General features: G+C 39.5%; 1 protein-coding gene across 1 annotated transcript in view; it reads right to left on the bottom strand.

Moving 5' to 3' along the window:
* Positions 1-26,580, bottom strand: part of Macf1 (microtubule-actin crosslinking factor 1) — a gene marked incomplete in the record, with an annotated part of 341,157 nt that overhangs the window by 142,359 nt on the left and 172,218 nt on the right. The window contains 18 exon segments of the mRNA XM_013519481.1: positions 989-1,124; positions 2,844-2,932; positions 3,216-3,368; positions 5,518-5,616; positions 5,794-5,901; positions 8,480-8,563; positions 9,804-9,966; positions 10,848-11,041; positions 11,680-11,818; positions 12,738-12,916; positions 15,622-15,791; positions 16,167-16,350; positions 16,844-16,970; positions 18,955-19,109; positions 20,796-20,948; positions 23,612-23,737; positions 24,829-24,924; positions 25,725-25,829. Coding sequence (XP_013374935.1) covers positions 989-1,124; positions 2,844-2,932; positions 3,216-3,368; positions 5,518-5,616; positions 5,794-5,901; positions 8,480-8,563; positions 9,804-9,966; positions 10,848-11,041; positions 11,680-11,818; positions 12,738-12,916; positions 15,622-15,791; positions 16,167-16,350; positions 16,844-16,970; positions 18,955-19,109; positions 20,796-20,948; positions 23,612-23,737; positions 24,829-24,924; positions 25,725-25,829 — 2,460 coding nt within the window.

Here is a 26,580-nt window from a genome sequence, read left to right as displayed (position 1 = left end):
TCTACCAGCACATGCTTTTTGAAAATACACCTTCAAATCAGAGCTGGTTCTGTCTTGTAGTTTTTACAGCTCTGGCTCTGTACAAATTTATATTCAAGGACAAGAGTCATGGCATATTTTGTTTCATCATCATTTTCAGCGTTATCTGGATCAAATTGGACAATCACATGAGTTTAAACTTTGGCCCTCCCCACATATATTGGCCACTGCTTCACAACATAGGAAAAAAGCAGGCAAACACACATATATATCCCAAAGACACATGTATATAATATGGTAAGTGTACACACACATAAGTATCCAGGAAGAACTTAGGACAATTAACAGCAACTATAACGACTTTCATATGGTCCAGGACATGAACATGGGGTGGTAACTGGTAAAGATGTCACACGATGGGATGACCATGGGTCAGGGGAACCAGTGTCTCAGTCAGTGAAATTTTTTTTTTGTTTTTTTTTTCCGGCACCGGGAATTGAACTCACGACCTTGCACTTGCCAGGCAGGCGCTGTGCCGCTGAGCTAAATCCCCAGACCCTCAGTCAGTGAAATTAATCTACCAATTATTGTGAAACGACATTACTGTATGGACAGAAGAGGCTCACAGCTATTTCTTCCCAATATTCACCTTCTGAGCTACCAGCTCTGGGTGACAATACCACAAAGGAGTAATCCTATTGCCCTTTGATCAGATAATAGAATTTATGTTCTTCTTGATTGCTTTTTGCCACAAAATGGCAAAAGACAAAGAAAGTGAGTCAAGTCTTAAAACTTTGCCATAAATGCCATCTGGTGTTTTTGACTGACTAACACATCATGGAACCCCTGTAACGAAACACAGGACAAATGGCTGCTAAGGTGAGGTTAAAAATTAAGTCATATTGGTCATAGAAAGCTAGTGATTGTGACTCTCAATCAATCAGCACAGCTGCTTTCATACCACTCAAGAAGGGTCCTCCCAACATGTGGAGACAAAAACTAAAAATACCTTTTGCTCTGTTTGCTGAGCCAGCTGGCTCTGAAGCTGCTGAAGCTGGTCTGCTGAGCCATCACAAAGGTCATGGTAAGTCTTGTTCAGCGTGTTCAACTGCTCAGATATCTGCTCCTTCTCTTTTTCTGAGAGCCTGGAAGATGACACATTAAAGTTCCTTTCGAAAAAATCATTCTCCAAAGTCTCCTCTACGAGTTCAAAACTGTTACTTCATAGTCTTGAATGGATTACCTGACCACTCTTCTGTATTCCTGGATGACATCTCATAGTTTTCTGGCCGTCTCAAATCAAGTCACGATGCTTAGCCATGCTAACACTAGGATACCCTTTGCTTACAATCCTGCAGCCTCCTCCATCCAAATGACCTTCTTTCCCCCTCAGCCCTCTCCACACACAGCAATTCTGTACTTTGCCGTTACCTGACATTATTCTGCTTCACCTTACAGTACAATAATCCACCACATGATTACAGCTGATCTTCCTGTTTTGTATTTCTTTACTTCTATACCTTTCCCCATTTAAAAATAAAATATTTTACACTGATAAGATTCTATTCTAATTCAACTTTAGAATTTTTATTTTTCTGTTACTTACCTATCTAGCTTTACCAGAGTTTGCTATTTAACTATATTTGATTTTATCCTTTCCCAAGAAAAGAGACACTATTTACTTTTTTTTTGTTTGTTTGTTTTCCGGTACTGGGAATCAAACTCTTGACCTTGTGCTTGCCAGGCAGGCGCTTTTGCCACTGAGCTAAATCTCCAGCTCCGAAAAGACACTATTGATAAAATTAAAGTCAACTGTGTATTTGTCACCCAGTCCCTTCGTTTCCATGTCTCCCTCAAGTTAATGGCCTCTTTTTCATTCTATATTTATGGGAGAAAGAACTATGCTATGTTGACTCAAATTAGAAGTGAAATCTGAATTACAACTGAAATCCTCCAAGGTTTACCTGATTCTTCCATTTGTTCTTTTTTTTTTTTTCTTTTCTTTTTTGAGACAGGGTCTCAGGATGCAGTTTTGGCTGGCCTTGAACTCACTACGGAGCCCAGGCTGGTCTCAAACTTGTGGAGATCTTCCTGCCTCAGCCTCCTGAGTGTTGGGATTACAGGCATGTGCCATGATGCCCAGCTCTTCCATTTGTTCTTAAGCTATCAGTTCTACTATCTTCAGTTTTTTCTCTTTGGAATCCAGACCTTCCCACCTGGGTTCATCTTCTTAATCAGTCCCTTACTATTATCCTTGTACTGTCCAATCACTAACCTTAGAAAACATCTCAGAGCAAGAGTACCATTTGACCTGTCTACTCTCATATCCATGCTGCTAAATACATCCACTGAGGGGGAGAAACAGTTCCACAATGTGTCTCCTACAGGTTTCCCATTTCATCTGGGTCTCAACACTGCCTCACAATGTTCTTGGGAGTTTGCAGCCAATACCTTCTTCCATCAGCCTCAGACCCCTTAATTTTCATGACATCCTTCTGCCTATCCAAAGAGAACATACACCACTGGACACTACTTCTCTCACTTGCTGGCTTCACTCCTAACAAAATTACTTTATGCACACCTTGCCACAGGAATCCTCCAAAACATCCAACTTGATAAATTTAATTCAGAGTTTTCAACCTTTCTAGACTTCTGACTACTCCCTCCTCTTCAGAACTCTCTTGAGTTATGGGACACCACTCACCAAAGTTTTCCTCTTCCTTCCCTGAGGCTTCCTTTATAGGTTGAAAAGCCCTGAAAGCCCTTTTAGGTTAATTTACTCTTATGGTTTTACTATGCTGATGACTCAGATCTCCATCAGTTCAGACTTCTATCATGAAAGCATTCTTACACTTAATACTCACTTATGACCATGCTTAGCCAAGAAGATCTGTGAAGTTTTAGTGGCCTCAGAAATTTGTTCTTTCTTGGTTGTCAGCTCTTCTGCCAGAACCTATGTGGTAGGGATAAAGAGAAAACTCAAGAATTAAAAAAATGTAATATTATTTGAAGTCACCTTTTAAAAAATCATAGGAATATACAGCTTAGGTCAGATATTATTATCAATGGGCTATGGCTGATCTGAAAAAGAACAAGAAACAAGGCAACTTCGAAATTTCTCTAAATGCTCAAAATTATCATTTACTAAGTAACAGCTGCTTCTGGAAAGGCCCACATGTGACCTATTCTCTCTCTGGTGCATTCCCACATGTTATTCCACCTGCCCTTCCACTCACCTTCTGTTCCCAAATAGCCTTCTCAATGTCTGTGGATTCTCTGGTGTGGAATGAGGTAATTTTTCCTTGTGTATTTCTTGCCAGGGTAGATACCCAACCCAAGAGTTCTTTAACCTTCTCCACATGCTCTTGTTTTTCCTCTTCTACCACTTTCTAGAAAGAAAAGTAGAGAATCAGTACGTTGGTCAGTGTCTCATTAAACTGGCATGACTTCAGAATTCCTAAAAAGGATGTGAAAATTACTACCCTTTACATACAGCATACTGCATATGTTCATAATTGTTAGGTTTACCAGTGAAGAGACTGAAGCCAATGAAGATTATGAGGTAAGCACTAACAAAAAGGAAGCCGTTTAATTTACACAGCAAAATATGGTAAGGTTAATATTTTTAACAGCATTTTGAGTGGTTGAATAGTCGCAGACTCACTTTGTAAACATAGGTTTTTATAATTATAGAAGACTACATGCTAATTACAACAAATTCAGCCAAATCTGAAATATATGTACTCTTAATCTTATAATATAATATATGTACTCTTAATCTTATTTCCCTGTAAGCTTGATACGTATACTTCTAATCTTGTTTCTATGCCACACTGGATATTTGTTGCATAGCTTTTTACTTAAGTTATACAGAACATAAAATAGTAATACATTATAAAAATCTTTCCCTGTCAATTCACTTAAATCCATTTCATGACGGGCACAGTGGTTTGGGCCTGTAATCTCAATACTTTAGAGGCTGAGGCAAGAGGATTGCTGTGAGGTCAAGGCCCACCTAGACTACATAGTGAGTTTAAGGTCAACCTGGACTGAATAGTGAGAGCCTGTCTCAAACCCCTGCCCCAAATCTATTTCATTATTTTTAACAATGTCATAGCATTCCATGGCACGGAATTGGAAAATTTCAATATTTTATTTTAACAAGTTATATTTTACTGACACCATATTCGTTTCTATCATAAACATATTTAAAAGTGGAGCCAAGTGGCACATGCCTGTAATACCAGCACTCAGGAGGCTGAGGCAGGAAGAGCACCAGAAATTTGAGGTCAGCCTGGGCTCCATTAGTGAGTCCAAGGCCAGCCAGAACTACAGTGAGACTCTGTTTCCCAAAAAAAAAACGAAAAGAAAGAAAAAAAAGAAAAAGAAAAGAAAAAAAAAGGAAGCGGGAATACTGTCAGGTGTGATGGTGCATGTTGGTAATCCCAGCACTCAGGAGGCTGAGACAACAGAATTGTAATGAGTTTAAGACCAGCCTGGACTACATAATGAGACCTTGTCTCAAAAAACAAAAAACAAAAAAACTTAAAAAGTGAAAATGCTGGATATAATATAATCAACTCTCACTATTCACAGATTCTGTATTTGTAAATGTGTCTTCTTACTAAAATTTATTTTAACTCCACAATCAATACAGTATTTGTGGTGCTTTATGGTCATGCCAAACAATACACAAAAGGGCAAAACATTTCAATCGCCCAATAGACATGATGAAGTAGAGTAAGGTGGCGCTTGCCCTCCTGGTGTCAGTTGTCTTACCGCAAATCAGTATACTTCTGACAGTCTATTTAATATCATGTTTCCCACATTTTTGTGGATTTTTTTGTGATTTCACTATTTAAAATGGCTCTAAGGGAGGACTGAAGTGTCATCCAGTGCTCCTCAGCAGAAGACTATAACATGCTTTATGGAGAAAAAATATTTTGGTTGAGAGATGAGTTATCGTGCTGTTGGCCATGAATTCAGTGTTACTGAACCAATAATATGTATTTTTTAAAAAGTCTTTAGACAAAAACACACATAAAACAAAGTTATCTACTGATCTCTTGACAAAATGTGACTAAAGACCAGCAAGAGCAGAAGTATTTCTCTGAAAGGAAAGGTTCAGTAGTCAATAATGCAGCAGCTCTGTAAAACATGATTATTGCAAATAATGAAAAGCCACTGTGCATGCACATGAAACATTGATGGATGAAGCACAGATAATGATGACAATCTGGTAGTACTGGGGATTCAACCCAGGGCCTCATGCATGCTAAGCAAGCCCTCTACCACTGAGCTCCATCCCCAGCTCTAGGATTTTTAATTGAACTTTTGAAATGACTCAGGACCCACTGGGTGTTGCAGTGCATGCTTATAATCCTAGTACTCAGGAGGCTGAGGCAGGAGGATCACCATGAGTTCAAGGCCATAAAGGGCTACATGGTGAGTTCAAGGCCAGCCTGACCTATATAAGGAGACCCTGCCTCAAAACACCACCACCACCAAAAAGATGATTCAGGACCCAAATATCCTCACCTCTTCCTCCTCCAGCCGCCGGAGTGCATCACTGATGTACTTCACATGCTGAGTCGTTAAGGTCACCAGTGCTGTATAACGAGTCCTCAGGTCCATGAACTGTAGTTCAAAATAACAATTTAGACAAATTATCAGCCAGTAAAGTAAATTTCAATAATTAATTTTTAGGGCATCACATGCTCGACAGGAAAGTGAGCCCTAAATCAAACTGGAAGGCTTACACAAATAAGTCTTTTAAAGGAAGACAGAGGAATATTCCCTTCCCCACCCTTTCACCTCTTGTGTAATGGCATCAGAAGAGGAAAGCATGCGACGGCGTTTGCCAGGGGACTTCTGCTGTGATTCCACAAAGGCTTTATATGTCATCAGTTGCAACTCATAGTCCTGAGAGAGGAAGAAATTCCACTACGTTTAGTTACATAGTTAAACCTTACATAAACCATGCAAAAGAACCACAGCATTTTATTGCTGGAAAGCACTTTGGTAATCATTCAGACTAAAGATTAGAAACTTCCTAAAAAAGGGCCAGATAGAAAATACTGGGCCATATTCTATCATAACTGCAATTTTAAGTAAATGCAGCTATAAACAACAGGCAAATGAAGAATGTGACTGTATTACAATAAAATTCTGACACTGAAAATCTGAAGTTCATATAATTTTAATGTGTCATGACATACTAGTCTTTTGATTTCTTTCAATCATTTCTCATAGCCAGTATGCAGGCTAGATTTAGTCCTTGGGGCTTGTTGACTTCTAAGTTTACAATTTATGGTTCACTTTCATCTCATTCATGGGGAAATTGAAACCTCAAGGGGAAAAAAAAATTTCCCTAATTAGCTCTGTGGGTGAGTAGCAGATTAAACTAGATTCTTTGTCTTTTAATCCCTCAAGAGATGTTTTTCTCCTCTCCCATGCTATTGTGCCACTTTCTCTGCAACCTTAAGAGTGCTGCTCTGGTCCCAGGCTCTTCCCGTCACATGAATGGGGCAATAGGGCAAGCACTCCTTATCACAGTTTCTAGGCTCACCTCCACTTTACTTTTTATCCTGCTGTCAGAATATCTTTCCCAAAACACAAAGATGACAACATTGCTCCTCTGATTAAACAGTTTTCAGTGACCTACAGCAGAGTTTCCCAAACATTAACATGCATACAAATCATCTGGGGACCTTATTAAAATGCAGAATCTGATTCAGCAGGTCTGAGAGTCTGCATTTCTGACAATCTCCCAGGTGATGCTGATACCATGGCTCAAAGACCACATCTTAGGGAACAAGAATAAAAGATAAAGCCAAAAGAGCTAAATAAGGCCTTTCACAGGTAAACCCCAACTTTGCCGATCTTTTCCACAGTTGCTGCTTCTCATGTGCTATATTTCTTCTTCTATTATTACTGTTATTGCTACTATCTTGGGTTCATATGTGTGTGTGTGTTGCTGAGGATCACGCCCAGGCCATTGTGCCTGATAGGCAAAGCTATATCCCAGGCCATGTGTATCATATGTTTTCTAGGTACACCAGAATACTTGCTATTTCCTTATATAGTCATGTATTTTCATTCTTCTTGAGCCCTTGATTACAGAGTTCCTTTGCATAGAATATCCTACTCCTTTTATCTACTTAGAAAATTCTACACACGGGAAAACAAACAAAAACAAAAACATGGAATGAGTTCCTTAAAGAAACACAAACAACACGCAGTTGTAACAAAATATTAATAATAACAACAATTGCTTCCATGTGCTGAGTGTAGCTTAACAGCCACTCAGTGAGATGCTGTTCCCATTCTATAGTCACAGGAACAGAAACTCAAGAGGCCAAGTATTCACACAGTCTCAAACCTAGAATATTAGCATTTGAACTCGGTTTTTTTCTGATGACCAATCTGTTATTAACCAGAGAAATATATGCCTCCATTTGTTGAACTACTACAGGGCCTTCCATTGTTTTGGGTATAATACTGTATATACAGTGAAGAACAAGTCAGGAAAAAATTTTACTCCCCTAAAACTTAAGACTCTAGTGAAAAATCACATAATCAGTAGATATATAATGACCTTAAATTGTTTTTCTTTAAAGCTGATGTCAGAGGAATAGAAAGGGGCCATATGTAAATATGGCATTACAAATGACATAAAGATTTGAAATTTTGTTGTGAATATGACATGAAATTATCAGACCATTTTAAATAAGGAATGCTGTGACCCAATTTACCATATTTCATCTATTTATAAGATGCACATTTTCTCCACATTTCAGTTTCTCTAAAATTTAACTGTATCTTATAATCAATGGTATTTCGTATAATTGGCAGTTTCTCTTTATTCTGGTATGCAAAAAAATACGATATAACTTACAACTAACGGTGTCTCAGTGACACGGGATATGTTCTAAAACAGTAAGTCCAGCTCCCATGTAGGAAAACAGCCTATGAGGGCAGGAACAGAAGCAAGATACTGGCTTAGCAGTACTCAAAGGAAGACTTCCCACTTAGATGTGAATTAGGGAGACAGAGGAGCTGTAACCAGAGGAAGTCAGATTCAGACACAATGGGAGACAAAGCCAATAGAGAGAACTTAAGAATGTGCACAAAGTTTAAGGCAAAAAAGAAGGGTTAAGGATGATTCTTGGGCTTTTTGCTTCACCATCTAGGAAAACTACAGACAGTCTCCTGAGATAGGCAAGGCAAGTAAGAAGTGCATTTGGGAAGGAAATACAAATGCTCTGTTTTGAAACAGCAAATTTGACAGGACCATGGTCATCCAAATGGAGGCTCCTAAAATCACAGCCAGGGTCTGAGCATCCTCAAACAAGGGGCCATAGGAAATACACATGTACTCACAGAGGATGAGACCAGCCTCTAGAAGAAGAGCTCTGTTTAGTTTGTTCAAACACAGAATATATAGTTGCAATGCAGATTTTTTTCTAAGCTTGAGATCATTTATGGGTGGTACACTTACCTTTACAATGGTGGAATATTGCTGGGAAAATTTTTGACACTGGTCCAGTTTTGTCTGATTTCTCTCAATTTCTGCAAATAGATTCTAGGAACAGAAGTACCAAACATTATCACCAGTGAAACAGCTGAACATGTATTACGTTCCAAGGTAGTAGTTAAATTAACTTCAGCTGCATCTGGCTAGTTAAAACACAGGTTGCTGAGCCCTAACCTCAATTTCTGACTCCATAGGTCTGTGGTGAGGCCCAAGAACTGCATTTCTAACACTGCCAGCTGAAGACAATATTTCAGTTCTGGGCTCCACACATATTTTGTTTTTAAATTGAGACAGGGTCTTGCTACATACAGTAGTTGAGGCTACTCATGAACTCATTATATAGCCCAAGCTGGCCTTGAACCTCATCCTCCTGAGTGCTGGGCAAACAGGCATGTACTGCCATGCCCAGCAGCTCCACACTTTGAGAACCACTGTTCCTGATATTTTACATACATCATTTCATTTAATCCTAATAACAGGTAGTTAAATGACTAATGAACTACATTCATTCTATGGATGAAGAAATAGACTATGGAGAGGTAAGAAATGTATTCAGGGTTTCACAGCCAGCAGGTAAGTGAGCCAAAACTGGAGTTAGGGCAATATAATCTTTTTTTTTTTTTTTGGTACTGGGAATCGAACCCAGGACCTCGTGCTTGCCAGGCAGGCACTTATGCCACTGAGCTATATCCCCGGCTAGGGCAATATAATTTTAAGCACAATGTGACATATAACAAAATACCAAGCAAAAAATGCTTTGAATGAGATAATTTTCCTCCATTCACTACACTCTCTAGGTTTTCAAAATCCCATAGTCTTGTAAAATAAAATATAATATGAAAAACAGCCAGGCACGATGGTGCATGCCTGTAATCCTAGCACTCTAAGAAGCTAGGGCAGGAGGATTGAAAGTTCAAGTCCAGCCTGAGGAATGTAGTGACTTAGCGACACCTTGTATTAGAATTTTTAAAAAATTTTATGGGACTAGGGATGTTGGTCATTCAGTGCAGAGGGCCTGGGTTCAATTCCCAGTACTGCTCAAAAGAAAAGCTAAAAGATTTATTTATGTGTCCACCTAATGATTTCAATATACAGTCACAGAAACTCAGGATAAAAGAGACCTAACAGGTCTCTCTGGCCTAAATGCAAAACCAGCATCTTTATATCTGCTTGAATCCCTCTAAGAAGCAGTGACTTAGAATGTCTTGTCCTTCAACTGTCCTCTAAGCTTTAAACTGCTAGAATATCACCTTCTTTCTCCATGCCCACGGTGCTAATCCACACCCACCGTCTGCTGGCTGAGCTGCTCTGACAGCACCCTGCTGTCCTCTGCCTGGCCTGGCTTCATCATTTCCTGCTGGGCAGTGGTTTCTTCAATCCATTTGATCAGAGTTCCATGGCAGGCTCTGTAATCTCCCAGAACTTCTTGGATACTTTCTAGCTCAGATTGGCTAGAGGTGCAAAGGGAAACTGGTATCAGACATCTTATTACAAACACAGTACAGGGAATGAGGCAATTCCTTCTCTTGCTTGGGTCTTCACCTAGCTTGACCAGAGAATGCAAGTTTAGTTCTGGGAATAAGCGGCGCAAGACTGAGTAATACTTAACCATATACTCAGTGCCCTAAAAGTGAGTAGAAACCAGGTGGAACCAACTAGCTGTGGAAACCCTCTCGTGGCTTGGCATCCCGTGATAATCCTTGTCAGCGGTTTCACCTAGATTGCCAAAAAGGTGGTACTGGCAGTTCATATGTATATACTCATGAGAGAATAACTAAGATTACAACAGCTATGCTTTATGAATCACTGCCATTTCTTGGGGCAGAGAGTGGGAAAAATGAAAAACAGTAGTTGCTATTTGCTTGTACTATTCTAGTCAGCCTTGGGATGAATTGATAAACCCTTTGCATATTTCCCTATCCAACTTAGCCTCAGAAAAGTATGGTTTTCTACCTTGTTTATTTAATCTGTCATCAGAAAGAACATCAAGTAACAAAAATAAAAACCACCAATTAGCAAATGCAATGGAAATGAGAAATTCTGCAAGGCCCCACTATGAAAATGGCTCATATCTGGATTCAAATTCAGTAAAACAAGAACCACAATCTTGGATCATTATATGACCTTCATCGCTATATTATGAAAGCCACTATCATCATGGTTTAACTAGGTAAGACGTGGGATCCAAGAGAGCCATTGTTAGTAAGACCATCACTACTAACTCAAAGTCAAGCTTCAATTCTGCCAAATGAATCCACAGATAAAACTCTATTTTTGTTTAAGTCCTAGTCCCCAAACCCTAAGGAGAGAAAATGTTGGGGTTACCACTCACCGGGTCTCTAACTGGGCAATGACACGGTGCCAACGCTCCTGCAGCTGAGAGCCTTTTTCCTGACAGCGCTCCAAATCCAGGCTTCGCTCTGGTGTCAGACGACTTAGCTGCTCTGCCACCACCTTGGCCTTGGCGATTTCCTCATCCAGGACTGAGAACACTGAATTCTTGTCCTTCACATCACTAAGCCAGTGCTGTAAAAACATAAGCACAGAACAGGTTAAATGTTTTCCAAGCTTAAAAGCACTCACACTAAGGGAAGAACAAGGACATTGTCTGCAGTGGTCTCTACAGTGTAACTGTGACTCAGAATCTAGGCCACAGAGTATCTGTGCCAGAAATGCCTCCACAGGTCATGGTCTCTGCTTTTCTCATGCATGCTGGGGAGCCAAGGGCAGGCATACTATACAGAACATTGTGCGAAGAACTTTGCGTTTGAAATCTGCTTCACTATTACAAGCTATTGGACCAGGATAAATCATTTATCCAGTCTGAGTCTCTCATCGGTAAGGAGAGATAAATATCCCTCCCCATCCACCTCACAGAGTGGCTGGTAAGAATCAGATGAGGTAACAGCTAAGTGCATCACAACTACTGGTTGTGTTCAATTAAGCCATGATTTTACTGGGGGGTGGGAGTAAATTCAAAGGTAGAGTCTTTTCCTGTTCTAGCTAGACATGTTTCTTAATACATGTTAAAATATATTAAGTATGATATTCTGTCCAGTTCAAAAGCAAACTTAAATCAGCATGTCTTTCAAAATCGCACTTCTCTGCTAAACCAAAGCAATGGGTATGTTAAATCAATCTTCTAAGAAGCTAGAGTAACCGACCCGTAACGTGGACCGATGGGATTCCAGAGCTGAGAGATCTGCTGGTACTGCTTCTTCTTGACTCAGCTTGATTTCATAACCTTTGACCAAGAGTTCAGCATCCTGTATGTTACGCACTATAACGTCGATTGTCTTTAATCTGTGGAGATAAAATCACCTTTCTTCATTAGCACGTGAACTTTAAGACTTCAGTTTATACACCAGAATGCTATAGAGGTTCACAAAACATAACTTACTAAATCACTCTCACCATTATTGGATAATGAGAAGGTTTTATAAAACCATCTTGTAAAGAGAGACCAAAATCCCTCCCTGATCCTGCTGCCAATTTAAGACAATTCAAAATGAAATTCTAAGTGGGCCTGGGACACACACATATGGCAGACTCACAGAGAGAAAGCCTGAAGCCAGAAACCCCCATGATGCCAAAGTGCCCCAGATCTGCTCCTCAAGGGCATGAGTGGAGATGGGTGGGTAGGAGGAAGACACTGAAACACTACTATCTAAATTAGCTGGGAATTTTTCTTTTTAATATTTAGTCTCTTTCCCTTTGTCTTAATGCCTTTAATAGTTATTTGCAGAGGTATCTACTCAAACAGAAAGAAGGTACAAAACAGTGCTAATGCTGCAAATGAATTTCTCATCCATATCACTGGCATTTGTTCAATACAGTCCAAATCAACACACTCCATGTTACTAGGAAGTAAAGTGAAGACTTCTTGCCATAGGTAAATGCTTTGCAAGGTCTGCAATCTTAGCTGGCCAGGGTGGTTCATGCCTGTAATCCCAGCACTCTAGGAGGCTGAGGCAAGATTAGAAGTATGAGCTCAGCTTGAACAACTTAATGGACTTAGTGAAACTCTGTCTCAAACAAACAAACAAACTAAAAGGCACTGCAGATGTGCAAAGGCCCTAGGTTTAATCTCTAGTATCAGAAAAAGAAAACAAACAAAAGATTTCCAATTTTTCTGAATCACTCACAAAACACTCCAGGCTCTTCCCTATCAGATCCCATTGAAAAACATTGCCTTTCAAACCCAAAACCTTAGCTCACTCACTTATTCAGATAGACAGCAGACAGACCATAGACATGGTCCATCTTCTCCACCAGAAGATTCAGCTCTGAACGCAGAGTTGGGACACTCGAACCAGATGGAGACTGGTGGAGGAAGCTGTTGCATTTTGTAGAAACAGTACCCAACTCAGACTTCAGTTGCTGCAGATCCTCCTGAGTATGCTGGTAGGAGCAAGAACACAATAAAGACAGAGACAGAATTGAACAAAGATATTAGAAAGAAGTGCTTCTTTTATTTATGTTTATTTTGTTTTGTTTTGGTTTGGTTTTTTTGAGATAGGGTCTTGCTATGTAGCCCAGGCTGGCTTTGAACTTGGCAATGACCTTCCTCAGTCTCTTGAGTGCTGGGGTAATAAGTGCGCACCGCCATGCCCAGCTAGAAATCCTTATTTTAAAAGCAAAGAATTAGAAACATCAAAATGCTTATTCAAGGATGGTTGACCAAACTATGAAACTGCTGTTTTTACATTTTTATAGAAAAAGGAGGATTTAAAAAAATAAGTTGTAATATATATATATGTAACCACTCCCCAAGATGATTGTAAACTGCATGAATTACAAATATACAATGATAAATTTTTTTAAATATACAAATAAATAAAATACAAGTTACAAACAGCAATAACAAAACAAATAATGAAGAATGGGGGAGAAGAGTTCCTAAAATGTAACACAAACAGAAATAAACAAGTCTAACTATATTTGAGATAAGTAACAATCACACACTTACCAGGGAGGTGCAAGAATACACACAAGTAATTCCTGAAGATAATGGTTGGACTATAGATATATCTTCAGGCCAAAGGTATGAAGACCTACAAATAACTGTTAAACTCTAGTACAGTAGGTCTGCTTATGCAGTAGTAGTGGTCTGTTCATGCAGTCCTCAAACTATTATATGTAATACTAGGTTCACACAACAAATAAATATATTATGGGTAACATGAAGCATGTTTTTCAGTTCTGGGGAAGTGAGTTACACAGAGGTTGGTTAAGCCGTGTATAGAACTAGATAAAGACAGACACCCATTTAGATGATACATTTACATGTGTCTACTCACATAGATGTATATATACATGTGTGATTGTATGTGTATATATAACATGTATGTGTTTATATACGTATGTATAACTGCATTGGTAATGTATGTTTTCTAGTTATGTCTGCTGAGCAGGCCACAAGCAATGACATAGCTATAAACACATTTAGCACTCTATTCTTGGTTTCTAAATTTATTCTCCAGGCAAAAGGTGCAGAGCTCTTTGGAAAAATAACTGATTCATGGGTTGGGGCTGACAAAGGCAAGAGGAACCTAGATTATCTTGCTCTGTCAAAAGTAAAGTACTCAAAAAATAAAAGGACCAATGTTAAAAGGACAAAGAAGCCAGTTTGAAGGGATTCCCAATGCCTAAATTTGGGAATTAGCTGGCCATTGATGTACATGCCTATAATTTGAGCACTCAGGCTGAGGCAAGAAGATCACAAGTTCAAAGCCAGCCTGGACTACATAGCAAGTCTGTGCTAAGCCTAGAGTACACAATGAGACTCTTATCTCAAAAAGCAAATCAAAACAAAACAGAAGCAAAAGGCTGGGCATGGTAGTACATGTCTATAATCCCAGAACTCTGGGATGTTGAGGCAGGAGGATCAAGAATTTGAAACCAACCTGGGATACTCAGTGATTTAGTAAGACCTTGTCTCAAAATAAAAATTTTTAAAAGGACTGGGGTCTGAGGTATAATTCAGTGCTACAGCAGGCCTGGGTTCAATCACTACCACTGCAGTAAACAAACAAAAGAAAGAGAAAGAAAGAAACGGGTCTTAGCATGTTCTATTTTTTCCAGAGACAAACAGACTTTTCTATGACTACAGAAAAGTAGAAAATCTTCACATGAGAATTATGGGCTCATGTGGATGTCTTATACAGACACACATAATCCCTCTCAGCCAGTGAGAATCATACGGCCCCTCTCATCTTTCTCTTTGGGTTTAGATGTAACTGAGAAAGGTAACAAAAATCATATGCCATTTGCTGCCATCCCCTTTACATTTCCAGATAGATTGAATAATCTTCATAGAGCTGTCTGACACCATCCTGATCAGAACTGTTCTAATGAACACTCTAAACTCCTTCAGTCATGTTTGCTGGGAAATTAAAAAATGTACTAGTTACTAGCCTATGACATAGTTTATACTGAAGGTGCTAAATGTGTCTTCAATCTTTTATTTTTTTACTATACTACAAACCACAAACTAGCACCTTGACCCCTTTCCTTTGCATGCTGCAGAGTACTTAATAAAGCAACATTTGCTACTTTTATTTCAAGAATACTGCATTTGACTTTTCTTTAGAAGCTCACACTATATGTATTCATTGTTTAAATTCCTAAACAACTCTGTGACTCATCATTACTGTCTCCATTTTACAAGACAGAAAACTAAGAATGAGGTGGTTTGCTCAAAGTTAGAGACTGTGCATTAGAACCCACACTAGAATGTTAGTCTTCCCTTATATTTTTTGAGTCACCACACTTAGCAGATAAGTCCTAAAAGTAACACAGCACATAAGGAATAGAAGCATCTCTACTAACTGTAAAATACAAAGTCCAAATGCAGTGCTGAGAACAATTTACCAGTCCATCTGCCTTCTCAAGTCTTTAGGAAACTAATCAATTCACAATGCACTTGAGGCTGAAAACATGCGTCTCCTCAGGTACAAAGTGTGCACTGGCTGCAAGGAAGAATTCCTGAGCAGTACTGTTATGAGCCTGTTGCCTCACTTCCTAGGGTCCATACTCTTTTGCCATTCAATGGATGTGAAAGCACTGATTCTACCACCAGCACCCATCTTCATCCTGGGGCTTACCTCTTGCTCTGCAATCCTTAATGCAATGTCCTGCCGGGCATCTTTGTCAGTCCTAGAGCTGGCTGGAGACTGAATTCGTTTGACCAGCCTCTGCTCACACTCCTCTAGGCGTAGCCGGATATTCTTCAGCTCTGATATGTATATCCTGGCCACAGTCTCCTCTTTGTCCTCTGTGAATACACAAGCACAGAACACAGGACCACTAAGTTATCAGTTATCAACAACACGAAGGACAATAAAGAACCCTCAGACAGAGGGTACCAGTAGATCCAGCAGACCAGATATCCTATTGATAAAAGCAAGGTCTTGCCTCTTTCAGAGAAACTGCCCGATCCTACAGTCCATGTATTTTAAGGACCTAAGTACATTACAGTCACAAGAAAATGTAATAGGTTAATTAGCAACAACAATCAAAATAGCAGCTTCTGCAATTTGAGAATTTATTTCTATAAGATTTTCTCTATTTCAAGGTGATGTTATTGTGCAGTTTGTATGAATAGGATTCTCACTCCAGCTTTCTCCCTCCCTTGCTCTAGCACACACACCATTCTCCATGGACTTCATCAGGTGCTGGAAGTGGGCTTTACAAGTTTCTACTTCCTCTTCTATGCGCAGGCGATCAGCCACTGAGAAGAGTGCAGAGTCATGACTATCCTGCAGAAAGTCTTCATAATGGGCTTGGAGGTTTTTCATCACCTGGTGGCACTCCCCTGGTGCTGAGGATCGAAGCTAGACAGAAGAAGCCAAGAGAAAATTCAATAAAATAGGAACATAATACTAAAGTCTAACATGTATGTATACCAATGGTGCAAAAATCATAACTGTAAACACTTTGATTTTCACAAACTGAATCCATCCATGTAATTAGTATTCAGATCAAAAGACACAATATTACCAGCACCCCAGGAACACAATTTGTGCTTCACTGGATGTGGCAATAACTGTTAAACCATCAGTATTTACCCACTATGTAATTTTATGCAAAGAAGATGTCTGTCCTGCAGAGAGAAAAGAACAACAACATCCCTTTGCCAAAAATATTATGTATTTTCATCAGAAATATCCATAACTCTTTCAGCTGCTAATTCTAGTTCTGAATTATCCCTAAATCTGAAACAGTGCTTCTGATTCCCTTCATTCCCTTTGGCTGGGAAGAAGTCTCTCTGTAATGACAAAAGCTTCTTCTGAAAAACTTCCCAATAGGATACAAATGTACAATTACCTTTTCTAGGTTCCAGGTCTGCACAAGGTCAAGGTCTTTTCGCAGGTAATTCCAGGAGATAAGGCTTTTGGTGTTAACATGTAGCTGATGCCAAACAGCCATCACCTTCTGATAAGATTGTTCCACCCTAGAAGCAACATGGGATCTGGCTATAGCTTTTCTTAGACCTGAGTTCCACAAGAGAGGCCTTCCACAGAAAAATGTGATTTTTTTAGCAAAACTGAGCTAACAGTTAAGCAAAGGCAACATGTTCTGACAACATAGGAATTTTTACAGATAAATTTGGATGTGCTACAGTATTATATATATCGTGTTAATATACACTGAATAATCTTGAGTATGTTATCTGAATGTAATACGATTACAAGAAGACAGAAGGGGGATAAGATGAAAATTGATTAACATATATTAAATGCATGTACCAATGTCCCCAAATAATCTCCCTACCATTAGGTATTATTAACATGCACTAATGAAATATTTATAAAACATGGCATCCCATTAAATGTATAATTTTTGCTTTTATTTATTGAAAATACGTTTTTTACCCTGGCCTGGTGGCACATGCCCATGCCAGTACTTGGGAGGATAAGGGAGGAGGATCACCATGAGTCTGAAGCCAGCTTGGACCATGTAATGAGTTCAAGGCCAGCCTGAACTATAACTATAAAGACATTTTCAGATACAAGAGGTATCAAAAAATGCACCACCCATGTGCTTTTTTTCAGTAGCTCTGGAGAGTGTACTCCCCACACTAGGTAGCAAACCAGTAAGACTAGGAGTCTGTGGTTCCAACACAAAATAGAAGTGAATCCCCAGGAGAAGATGTGAAAAGCCACAGGCAGCACCAAATCAGGGCTACAGAGCAGGTACAGACCAAGAATGGGCCAAAACAGAGGGTTCCAAGAGAAGACAAAAAGGAAAATTAGGTGTGGTGTTTGACCACACTTGAGATTTTTGTATCCATATCCAAGGGGAAGAATTTGGAGACAAACTCATAATATGCAGCTAAACAAGCAAACTAAAACAGCAAAACCAATTGCCTACTCCAAGGAAATAAAGTTAAACAAGAAATTAATAAAACAGTTTACTTATATATGTTTGATCACTTATTCATTCTTTAATTCAACAACCGTTTGAGTTCCTACTATGTACCAGGAATGGTTCTAGATGCTAAAGATGCACACAAAAATAAAAATGTAACCATCTAAAGGAAGCAGAAAAGTCTTGCTGCAAAAGTCTGGCTTGCTGTGTTTGAAAAACAGGAAAAATAGCTGAGTATACGAAGTGTGGCAAAAGATGAGGTCAGAGAGGTGAGGCATGGCTGCTTCATAATAATGCCCTAGAGTGCTACACAGCTCAGCTACAATCTAATGACAAACTAATAACCACTAAAATAACTGTGACATAGCTGCATTCAGAAGAAAAGAAGTTATGTGTGTGCATAAAGCTAAATGTTAATTTCCTGTAATAAGAAATTTCCAAAGTTGGAAAAAAAAATCAGGCAGTATCAAGAAAACACGGAATTGTTTAGAAATCTGGAGGTAAGCCCAAAAAACCCTGCTAATGGAGTTGAAAATAGCCGTCTCTGCCAGGCAGAACCCATGTGTGGGGATCACTGCTCATTTCCTTTTCCTTCCCCATTCCCTCTTTCATGAGACAGGGTTTTGCTGTACTACCCGGGCTGATCCCTAACTCCTGGGCTCAAGGGATCCTCCTGCTCCAGCATCCCTAGTAGCTGGGACTAGAGGCATGTGTCACCACGCTTGGTTAGTTTTCATTATAATAAGCTTTGTAATATAACCCAATTTCTACAATGTGTACATAAACTACTTTAATACAAAGTAAAGTAGATGTTACTATAAAAATCAACTCTCTTGAGAGCTAGCTCTTAATAAACACGAATTCTTTCAAAAAGAAATATCACTGAATCATTGAACATCGACTGTGGCTGGCAACTGAGACTTGATTTCCTTAACAGGAGGACTTTCCCAGAAGAAACTTTACAGTTTGCTCACTCTGTTCAGGGAGATCACAAACGGGAGTTCACCGCTCCTAAGTTCACCTGAGACAAACAGCAGAGGTGGCAGCACTTAGGTGAGCACAGTTACCTGCTGGCCATCTCAATGGCGTCCTTATTGGGTGCAGGGATGAGGAAGCAGACTGATGGCACCATTGCCTCATTCCCTGTGGGGCTGATCACCTTCCATTTGGTCCGCTGAGAGTTATCTTCCAGCACACACTCATCGTTCTTACAAATAGTAATCTGAAGGGACAAAGTCACAAGTTATTGCTAATGAAGAAGCCAACAGCTTATTATTATCTGGTTCCTGACCCAATTATCTGGTTCCTGACCCTATGAAATTCTTAAGGAAAAAAAAATCTGTTTAAGAAAAGATCTGCAAGCTGGCCTGCAATCCCAGCATTTGGGAAGCTGAGGCAGGAGGATCATTGCAAGTTTGAGACTAGCCTGGGCTACAAAGTGAGCTCAAGGCCAGCCTGAACTGCACAGTGAGACCCTGTCTCAAAATGACCCCCCCACCAAAAAAAAAAAAAAAAAAAAAATCTGCATTACTTTAGTGAGAGTTTCTGATTTTATAACTATATAACACACCAAATAAATCAAGGAAATAAGTGTTTATATTAAATTACTATTACATGTGAAATAACTTAGTATATGAGCTATGAGGAAACTATAAAACCCTCAAGAGCTGGGCGTGGTGGTACACATCTGTAATCTTAGCACTTGTAAGGCTGAGATGGGGAATTGCCATGAGTTTGAGGATAGCCTTGGTTACATAGTGAGCTGAAGGCCAGCCTGAAATACATTAATAAGACCCTGTTTCAAAGTAAAACAAAACACCCAATCAACAAACCAAAAAAAAAAAAAAAAACAACCCTCAAGAAGACTCTATACCAAAAACTATTAGAGTAAAAATCAAGGGCCATGAATAATCAATCACATCATTGCTTTTTTGAAATTTCTCACTTTCTTCCCATCATTCCTCTCAGACACCTGCAATGTTTAAGCATTTTGGGCTCATCAATTTTTTTTCTCTCCAGAGACATCTATTATTATTATTATTCCTACTACTACTACTTCTATTATTATTATTATTGTTATTATTATTATATTATTATTCCTACTACTATTATTCCTACTTTGGAGACAGAAATGCTGAGATATAGAAAAATGCAGTCGTACTCTTTCTTTTATTCATTCATTCTTTTGTATACAAATTTTTGTAGTGCCCGCTATTGTGGCTACAAGTGTGCTAAATCACTAGAAATAAAAAATGGCACAATGGTATGTAGGCAAACCTGGTTTATATTCCACATACTCTGCTGGGGGATACAGCCATGATACTGTCTGACAAATGCTATTCACCAGTCTTGGTTAGGGAGGTAAAGACAGAATATTCCAGATCTTAGAGCCACACTGAGGAGTTTGGGACTTTCTCCTAAGAACAATGAGAAATTATAGGACTTAACCAGAAGAGTGTGATTTTTAAAAAAAAATACCATGCTTGTAGTAGGATAAGAATGCACTACAAAAGATAAGGCTGATGAAATAATCCAAGTAAAAGGAACTTACAATCTAACTTAGGGGCGTAGCAGCAGGAACAGAGAGTACATTTAAGGGATATTCATATGGTAATATCAGTAGGACTTGGTGGCCCTACTAACTGTGGGGATAAGAAAGGAAGGGAAGGATATCTCCCCAAGTATCATAAAGTCCCACTCTTCTCAACTTGAAAACTTGGGGATGATGGTGCCAATCACTGAGGCAGGAAGCAGGTCAAGATTGTAGAAGTGACTCCTCTTTTAGTGATGGAAGGGATCTGAGCATTGTTAATTGCCAATGTCTATAACTTGATCTTTCCCTAAAATCATAACCCTTACTGAAGGCCTCTCTTCTCTCCCCTTTCCCTCAAGAGAAAAGGTTCCTCACCTCAATTTGGCGATAGTCACAGATGGCCTTCACAGAAATGGTGCTCTTTAGCACATGGTCTGGACGGCGTGGCTTCAGCTGAATAATGGCTTTTGATCTCCCAACAAGACTGGCAACTGAACTCTTGGACTGTATAAGCTGCTCCTTTTCATCCTACAAAATGACAAGAAAAACAAAAGGACATTAATGGTGCTACTCAGGGTCACCAAGTCAACAATGAAAACTCAGTGCTCCACTCCCTTATAGACTATCATTTCTCAGTTAAGTAGGGATCCTTGATGGAGCATCTTAGATAAAGATTTAGACAATAAAGAAAAAAAGGAGAGAACACATTTCTGTTTTCTACCAAGTGCTTTTGTATCCTACATTTGCAGATTTCTGTGTCCCTTTTAATGATCCATAAAGCCACATGCAAGAACAAAACAAAGACAAATTTATAGTTGTCAAATACAGCTATACAGCTAATAAAGGATTTCTCCAATTATGGATCAGAGAACGTGAAAGTTAAAAACAATATAATAATAATGATAATAATAACATAATATTATATAATATTAATATATTATTAGCTTTATTATTATTTCTCACGGGTAGAAATCAGCCCTTCCCTTTCTGCTTAGGAGAAGCACAAGTTAAGTGATTTAACATTTTAAAAATAATTCCACCTCCCAAGCTCTGCTCCACATATTTAACTTTCTTAAATTGAGTTAAATTTTCTAGAGAAAGATCTTAGTCCTTCGACCAACAACTCACAGGCAAATGCTGTTGGTGAAGCCATCAAGATAAATGACTTAAGATTTACCTTCAGTACCTTGCCATGCTGTATTCATGTAAATTTGATTTGTTTGAATGAAGTAACATGCAAAGCTGAAACTATCAAATCTCTGCAAACCCAATTATCTTAAAATCTAATGAACATCTTAGTCAGTAATACTGGTAGTAATCTACTACCATTTTCCATTAGAGGATAAATGATAAGTCGATCTATTATACAGGATGTTTCCACCCCATTGTGAGGCATAATAGTTCCCCGAAGAGGGTTTTCTTAGGATGGACGTAGATGTGATGAGAGTAAAGAGTTAATAATGTTAAGAAATGCCATTCAAGAATTAAGAATATGCAAGTAAAGAAAAAGAAATGCTTAAATGAACTACCTGTGCCTGTCCCCGGGAGCATGATTGGAAGAAATACAACTTTAACTTATTAGTTAAGAAAGAGGAATGGAATACATCAGGGAAGACAGCCACACTTCCATGGGGCTGGGGATTTAGCTCAGCTACAAAGCACCTGCTTGGCAAGTGCAAGGTCATGAGTTCAATTCCTGGTACCGGAAAAAATAAAAAATAAAAAAAAAAACAAAAAAAAAACCAAACAGACAGCCACACTTCCATACTTGACAGCTGGTCTACCCATTTCAGTTTCCTTGTAATAGTCAATTTCTGTCTAACCCACAGCCAAACATCTCAAGCTCCAGAGACCAAGTGCTTAGCGTGGTAAAGTTCTGAAAAGAACCAGAAGTCAGGACAGATGCTCCCGAACCTGACGGACAAGCTGAAGACAAGCTGAGGAGCAGACCCAGGTGACTCCATGCCCCGATGACGCCGCCAACCCGATGCCCCGACCTGGAGAGGAGGCAACAGAGCAGCGACCCTCGAGAAGAGAAGATATGACAACTGCAGAGTTACCCTATGACAGGAAGGCACTCTGTGGGAAGGAAGAGATAACAGCCAAGGATTATATACCTCCTTCCTACTTGGAGTACCTCTAAGAGAGACATTTTAAAGACAACAACTGAAAATTCAGGCTTTTATACTGCATTCCAAATTAATTAAATTAACATTCTGTTTGCCCAGGTGAAGCACTGAATGTAAACCAGCACACAGGTTTACTATACCTGAAAGTACTGGAGCTTGGGGTGGAGGGTATGGCTCAGTGGTACACTTGCCTAGCATGTCCAAGGCTCTAGGTTTAATCCCTACCACTGAAAAAACAAGAAAAACCTGTATTGGGTTATTATCCTCGTTCTAGTTGGAAATTTCTATTGAAATATGAGAATCCCTAGCTTCTCATGCAGGAAAAGTAATTTCCCTACTGCAAACGCATTTCTCTTAATTTGAGGTCTAGCTGTGCCCTGTCTTGCCAACCCTAAGTAATACGTTCAGTAAATGCAAGTAGTTCTGCTACTAATTTTACAACCAGCACTCCTAAAGGAATAATTCATTGGAGAAAATGAATATAAAATTGATTTGGATTAAATACTGCAAGTAAAACTATTTTGAAAGGCTAATATTGCTACATAAACAAACTGGACAATACTGCATTACCTCTAAATAAGATTTTAATGTTGGCCCTTAGCTAAAATCAGATTTCTAATACCTCATCATTACCAAAATAAAATAACCACAGAGGAAAAACTGGACTCAGGTCGGCTTCACTTTTTTAGAACTCTCTTTTATGTAAGAGAGTGAAAACAAACTGGTATCAGCTAATCCCTGTCAACCTTGTTCTTCACGCTCTATACTTCCTCCTTGGCTCCAACTACTGCATTAAAACAGGAAAGATGCAAAGCAAGTACGATGAGCACTGGGCAGCTTGCGGGAGATGGTGGCAACATACCCAAAGAGATCTCGTGAAAACTTCTTTAAGGAAAGGAAAGTGAAAACAAGAGAGAACAAAACGGATTAAACTGTTTGAAAGTGAGCCAGACTTTGTCACAAGAATGACCCATTGCCCGGGAGCTCTCAAGGATATAAACAGCAGCAGCTGACAGGTCACTGTTTCTCAGAAGTAACCATCCCCACCGAAGCAACACCCACCATGGAGTCCTGGAGCAGGTCCTCAAGCCGGGACAGGCTGGTGTTGTGGTCACAGGAGTATTTTCGTTTAATGGAGTCCTGGAGGTTCTTCAAGAATGATTCAAGGTCTCGGGCATCACTGAAGAACTGTGAAAAAATAAGGAAGAGGGCAAAAATAAGGAAGAGGGCTTGTGCTCAACACCTCAGAATGCCCAGGATTTAACTAAGAAAGAATATGACTGTGTTGACCTGAGCAAGTTCTGACTACACTCTACTGAATTAGTGATAGTTCATTACAAAATCCACAGCAGTATAAACTGAAAGGCTTAACAACCTGTGTACCAAAGACAAGTGTGGTGATGCATGTCTGTAATCCAAGCACATGGGAGGCTGAGGCAGGAGGATTGCTGAGAGTTCAAGGCTAGCCGGGGCTACCCAGTGAGTTCAAGATCAGCCTCAACTAAATAGCAAGACCCTGTCTCAAAGAAAATAAAGCAAAGCAAAGCAAAACAAAACAAAACTGAAAGAGCCATGTTAGCAAAATATTAGGGATGACAAACAAAGCTTAGAGTTTGAGTAAGCCACTGTTTCAATTCAATGAAATGATTACAAAATAATCAGAGATTATTTAACTCAGAGCAAAAACAGATAATGGCTTATTTTCTCCTCTATCTTCATCCAAAAATAAGCAGTATATTTTTCATGTTGTGAAGGCCTGGGGGCAGGATGAGGTCTTAATATTTTACAGCTCCTTTCAGCAAGAGGGGGTGTCTCAATCTCCACCTCTTGAAGTGGGGCATGGCCGTGTGACTTGCTTTGCCCAATGGTTTACTCACAAGCACGACAGAAGTGCAGAAAGTACTTGTGCACAGGGTCTTGCTCTTTCTTTGTGCTTCTAGGCCATAGGCACTCTGTGAAGAAGGCTACGCAATGCTAGAGGAACATGGTCTTGCACTCTGTCGTCCCAGCCAACTGTCAGACATCTGAGTGATGCTATTTGGGTTCAAACAGTTCCCTGCCTGTCTGCTAGAAGCCTGCAGCCACATGTATGGCAGGTAAAATGAAGAAAACCATTCAGGTGAGCCAGCCCCAAACTGAGCTAAGTGATTTTGGTTTTAAGCAACTGAAGTTTTTTTTGAGGTAGTTTACACAATTGGTAAAAGCTAACTGATATAGGCATGTTTTTAAACTCATCTTTACTACAGTATGCACACACACTCGCACAAAGCCCATCATACCTGAAAGTAAGCTGTGTTCTCTTTTACGTGCTGTTCAACACACAAGCACAGCTGCCTCATCCACTGTAACTGCGACTGGACAGCAGCACTGTATGCCTGCAACAACCAAGCACAAAGACACAGGGACTCAATGTACAGTGTGTGTGCACTATTCCCTCCACATACAATTCTGCTAATGACGGAAAAGCCAACAGAAGATACACGGAGACACTCAGCTGGCATCTACGCAATGCTTCCCATGAGGAGAAGGCTTGCCTTTTATCCAACCTGGTTTTCTTAGAAGGAGTTACACAAAAAAGGTCTCTTCACACTCAGTAGCAACTAAATCAATGGGCCAGCAAAACCTAGGCATAAATAAATCCTTCCTGGATTCTTCTCCTGTATCTCTTCACCGGACAAAAGCACTACACCACCCAGAGGCAGGATGAGTCTTAGTTATATGAAGGAATATAATCCATGTCACTTTGCTCCATAAAAGCAGAATTGATATTACATCGTTTTTCCTAGTATTCTTCTTAGACTATCAAAACTATTCACAGGTATTGAAGACTACAGAACAGTCTGGGATGAAAAGGGAGAAGATGCAAGCAAATGACCCTTGGTATATTCTCTAGGCCAGTGATGCTGAACCTCTTACAAATGAGTGCCCAAATTATAACCCCAATCCTGTTTATTTATCGTAAAGGGATAACACCACAATTAAACCTGACTACTGAGGTTTCAGTGTGGAAAAACCAACTCATACATTAACATCTTTTGTCTTAAAAGAAAACACACAAACCATAGGTTTGCCAACATTGCTCTAGACCTTTCAACAGAGCAAAGCTTCCAATTTGAATTACTGTATATCAGTAACTTCTGAGTATTTGACCTTCACACATTTGCAAGCTACATACCTCCACGGTCTGCTTGGCCGGGTGGTTTTCAAGTGACAGCAGTTCTGCTGTGTCTTGTAGAGATCGAAACACATCCTGCTTCTTCTCCAGTTCCATTGTCAACTCCTAAAAATTAAATTTAGTTTTACAGATTAAGTGTATTAAGGGAAGGAGTAGTAATAAAGAAAAAGCAGGGTTCCCCGCCCTACCTTAAGGAGCCCACAACATAGGATTGGTGCCAAAATGAAATGTATAAACAGCACATGCTAGATTTCGGAAAAGGGCCAAATGCTGGAATTAGTAGAAAACGATTCACAAAGGACATGGACCTGAGCCAGATCTGAGCAAAGCAGGGGAACAGTGAAAGAACACTGAAGGCAGAGAAGAGGTAAACGTGGCTGGGGCAGACAGATCATGGAAGCACCACACCAGTGCAGGACACAGCAGGAGAGCGGGATCACTGACTCGAGGGCTGCACTCAGACCATTCCCTTAGCCTGCAGTGCCTACTCTGCCACTAAATTATATTAATACTATGGGACCTGACTTAGGCACCTATGCTTCTATGAAGTCTTCCTAGTACATTCACCCTTTCACCATGATGCTTCCAAGGCACTTTCTTTATATTTTAATATAGCTTAATTTCAGTTCTCACACAGACTTCACTTCTTTCTTGCTCAGAAGAATCATATCTCTCTCCAATTAGAAAAGCTCATGTTTTTTAAGAACTTCAAATTTATGACTAAAGTGAAGCAAGGGTTAGTAAAAAAGTCCTATTTGTGTAGGGTTTATGAAATCATTAATAACCTTGGGTATGGAAATACTGAAAGTAGCAAAAATATCCCTACTTGCTTGTCTATACTTTTCATTGAAAAGCA

Source organism: Chinchilla lanigera, unplaced genomic scaffold (genome assembly GCF_000276665.1).
Source record: "Chinchilla lanigera isolate Chin_1 unplaced genomic scaffold, ChiLan1.0 scaffold00051, whole genome shotgun sequence".
Taxonomy (NCBI): domain Eukaryota; kingdom Metazoa; phylum Chordata; class Mammalia; order Rodentia; family Chinchillidae; genus Chinchilla; species Chinchilla lanigera.
The sequence above is the reverse complement of the archived record's forward strand: the minus strand, read 5'-3'. Positions and strand labels throughout refer to the sequence as shown.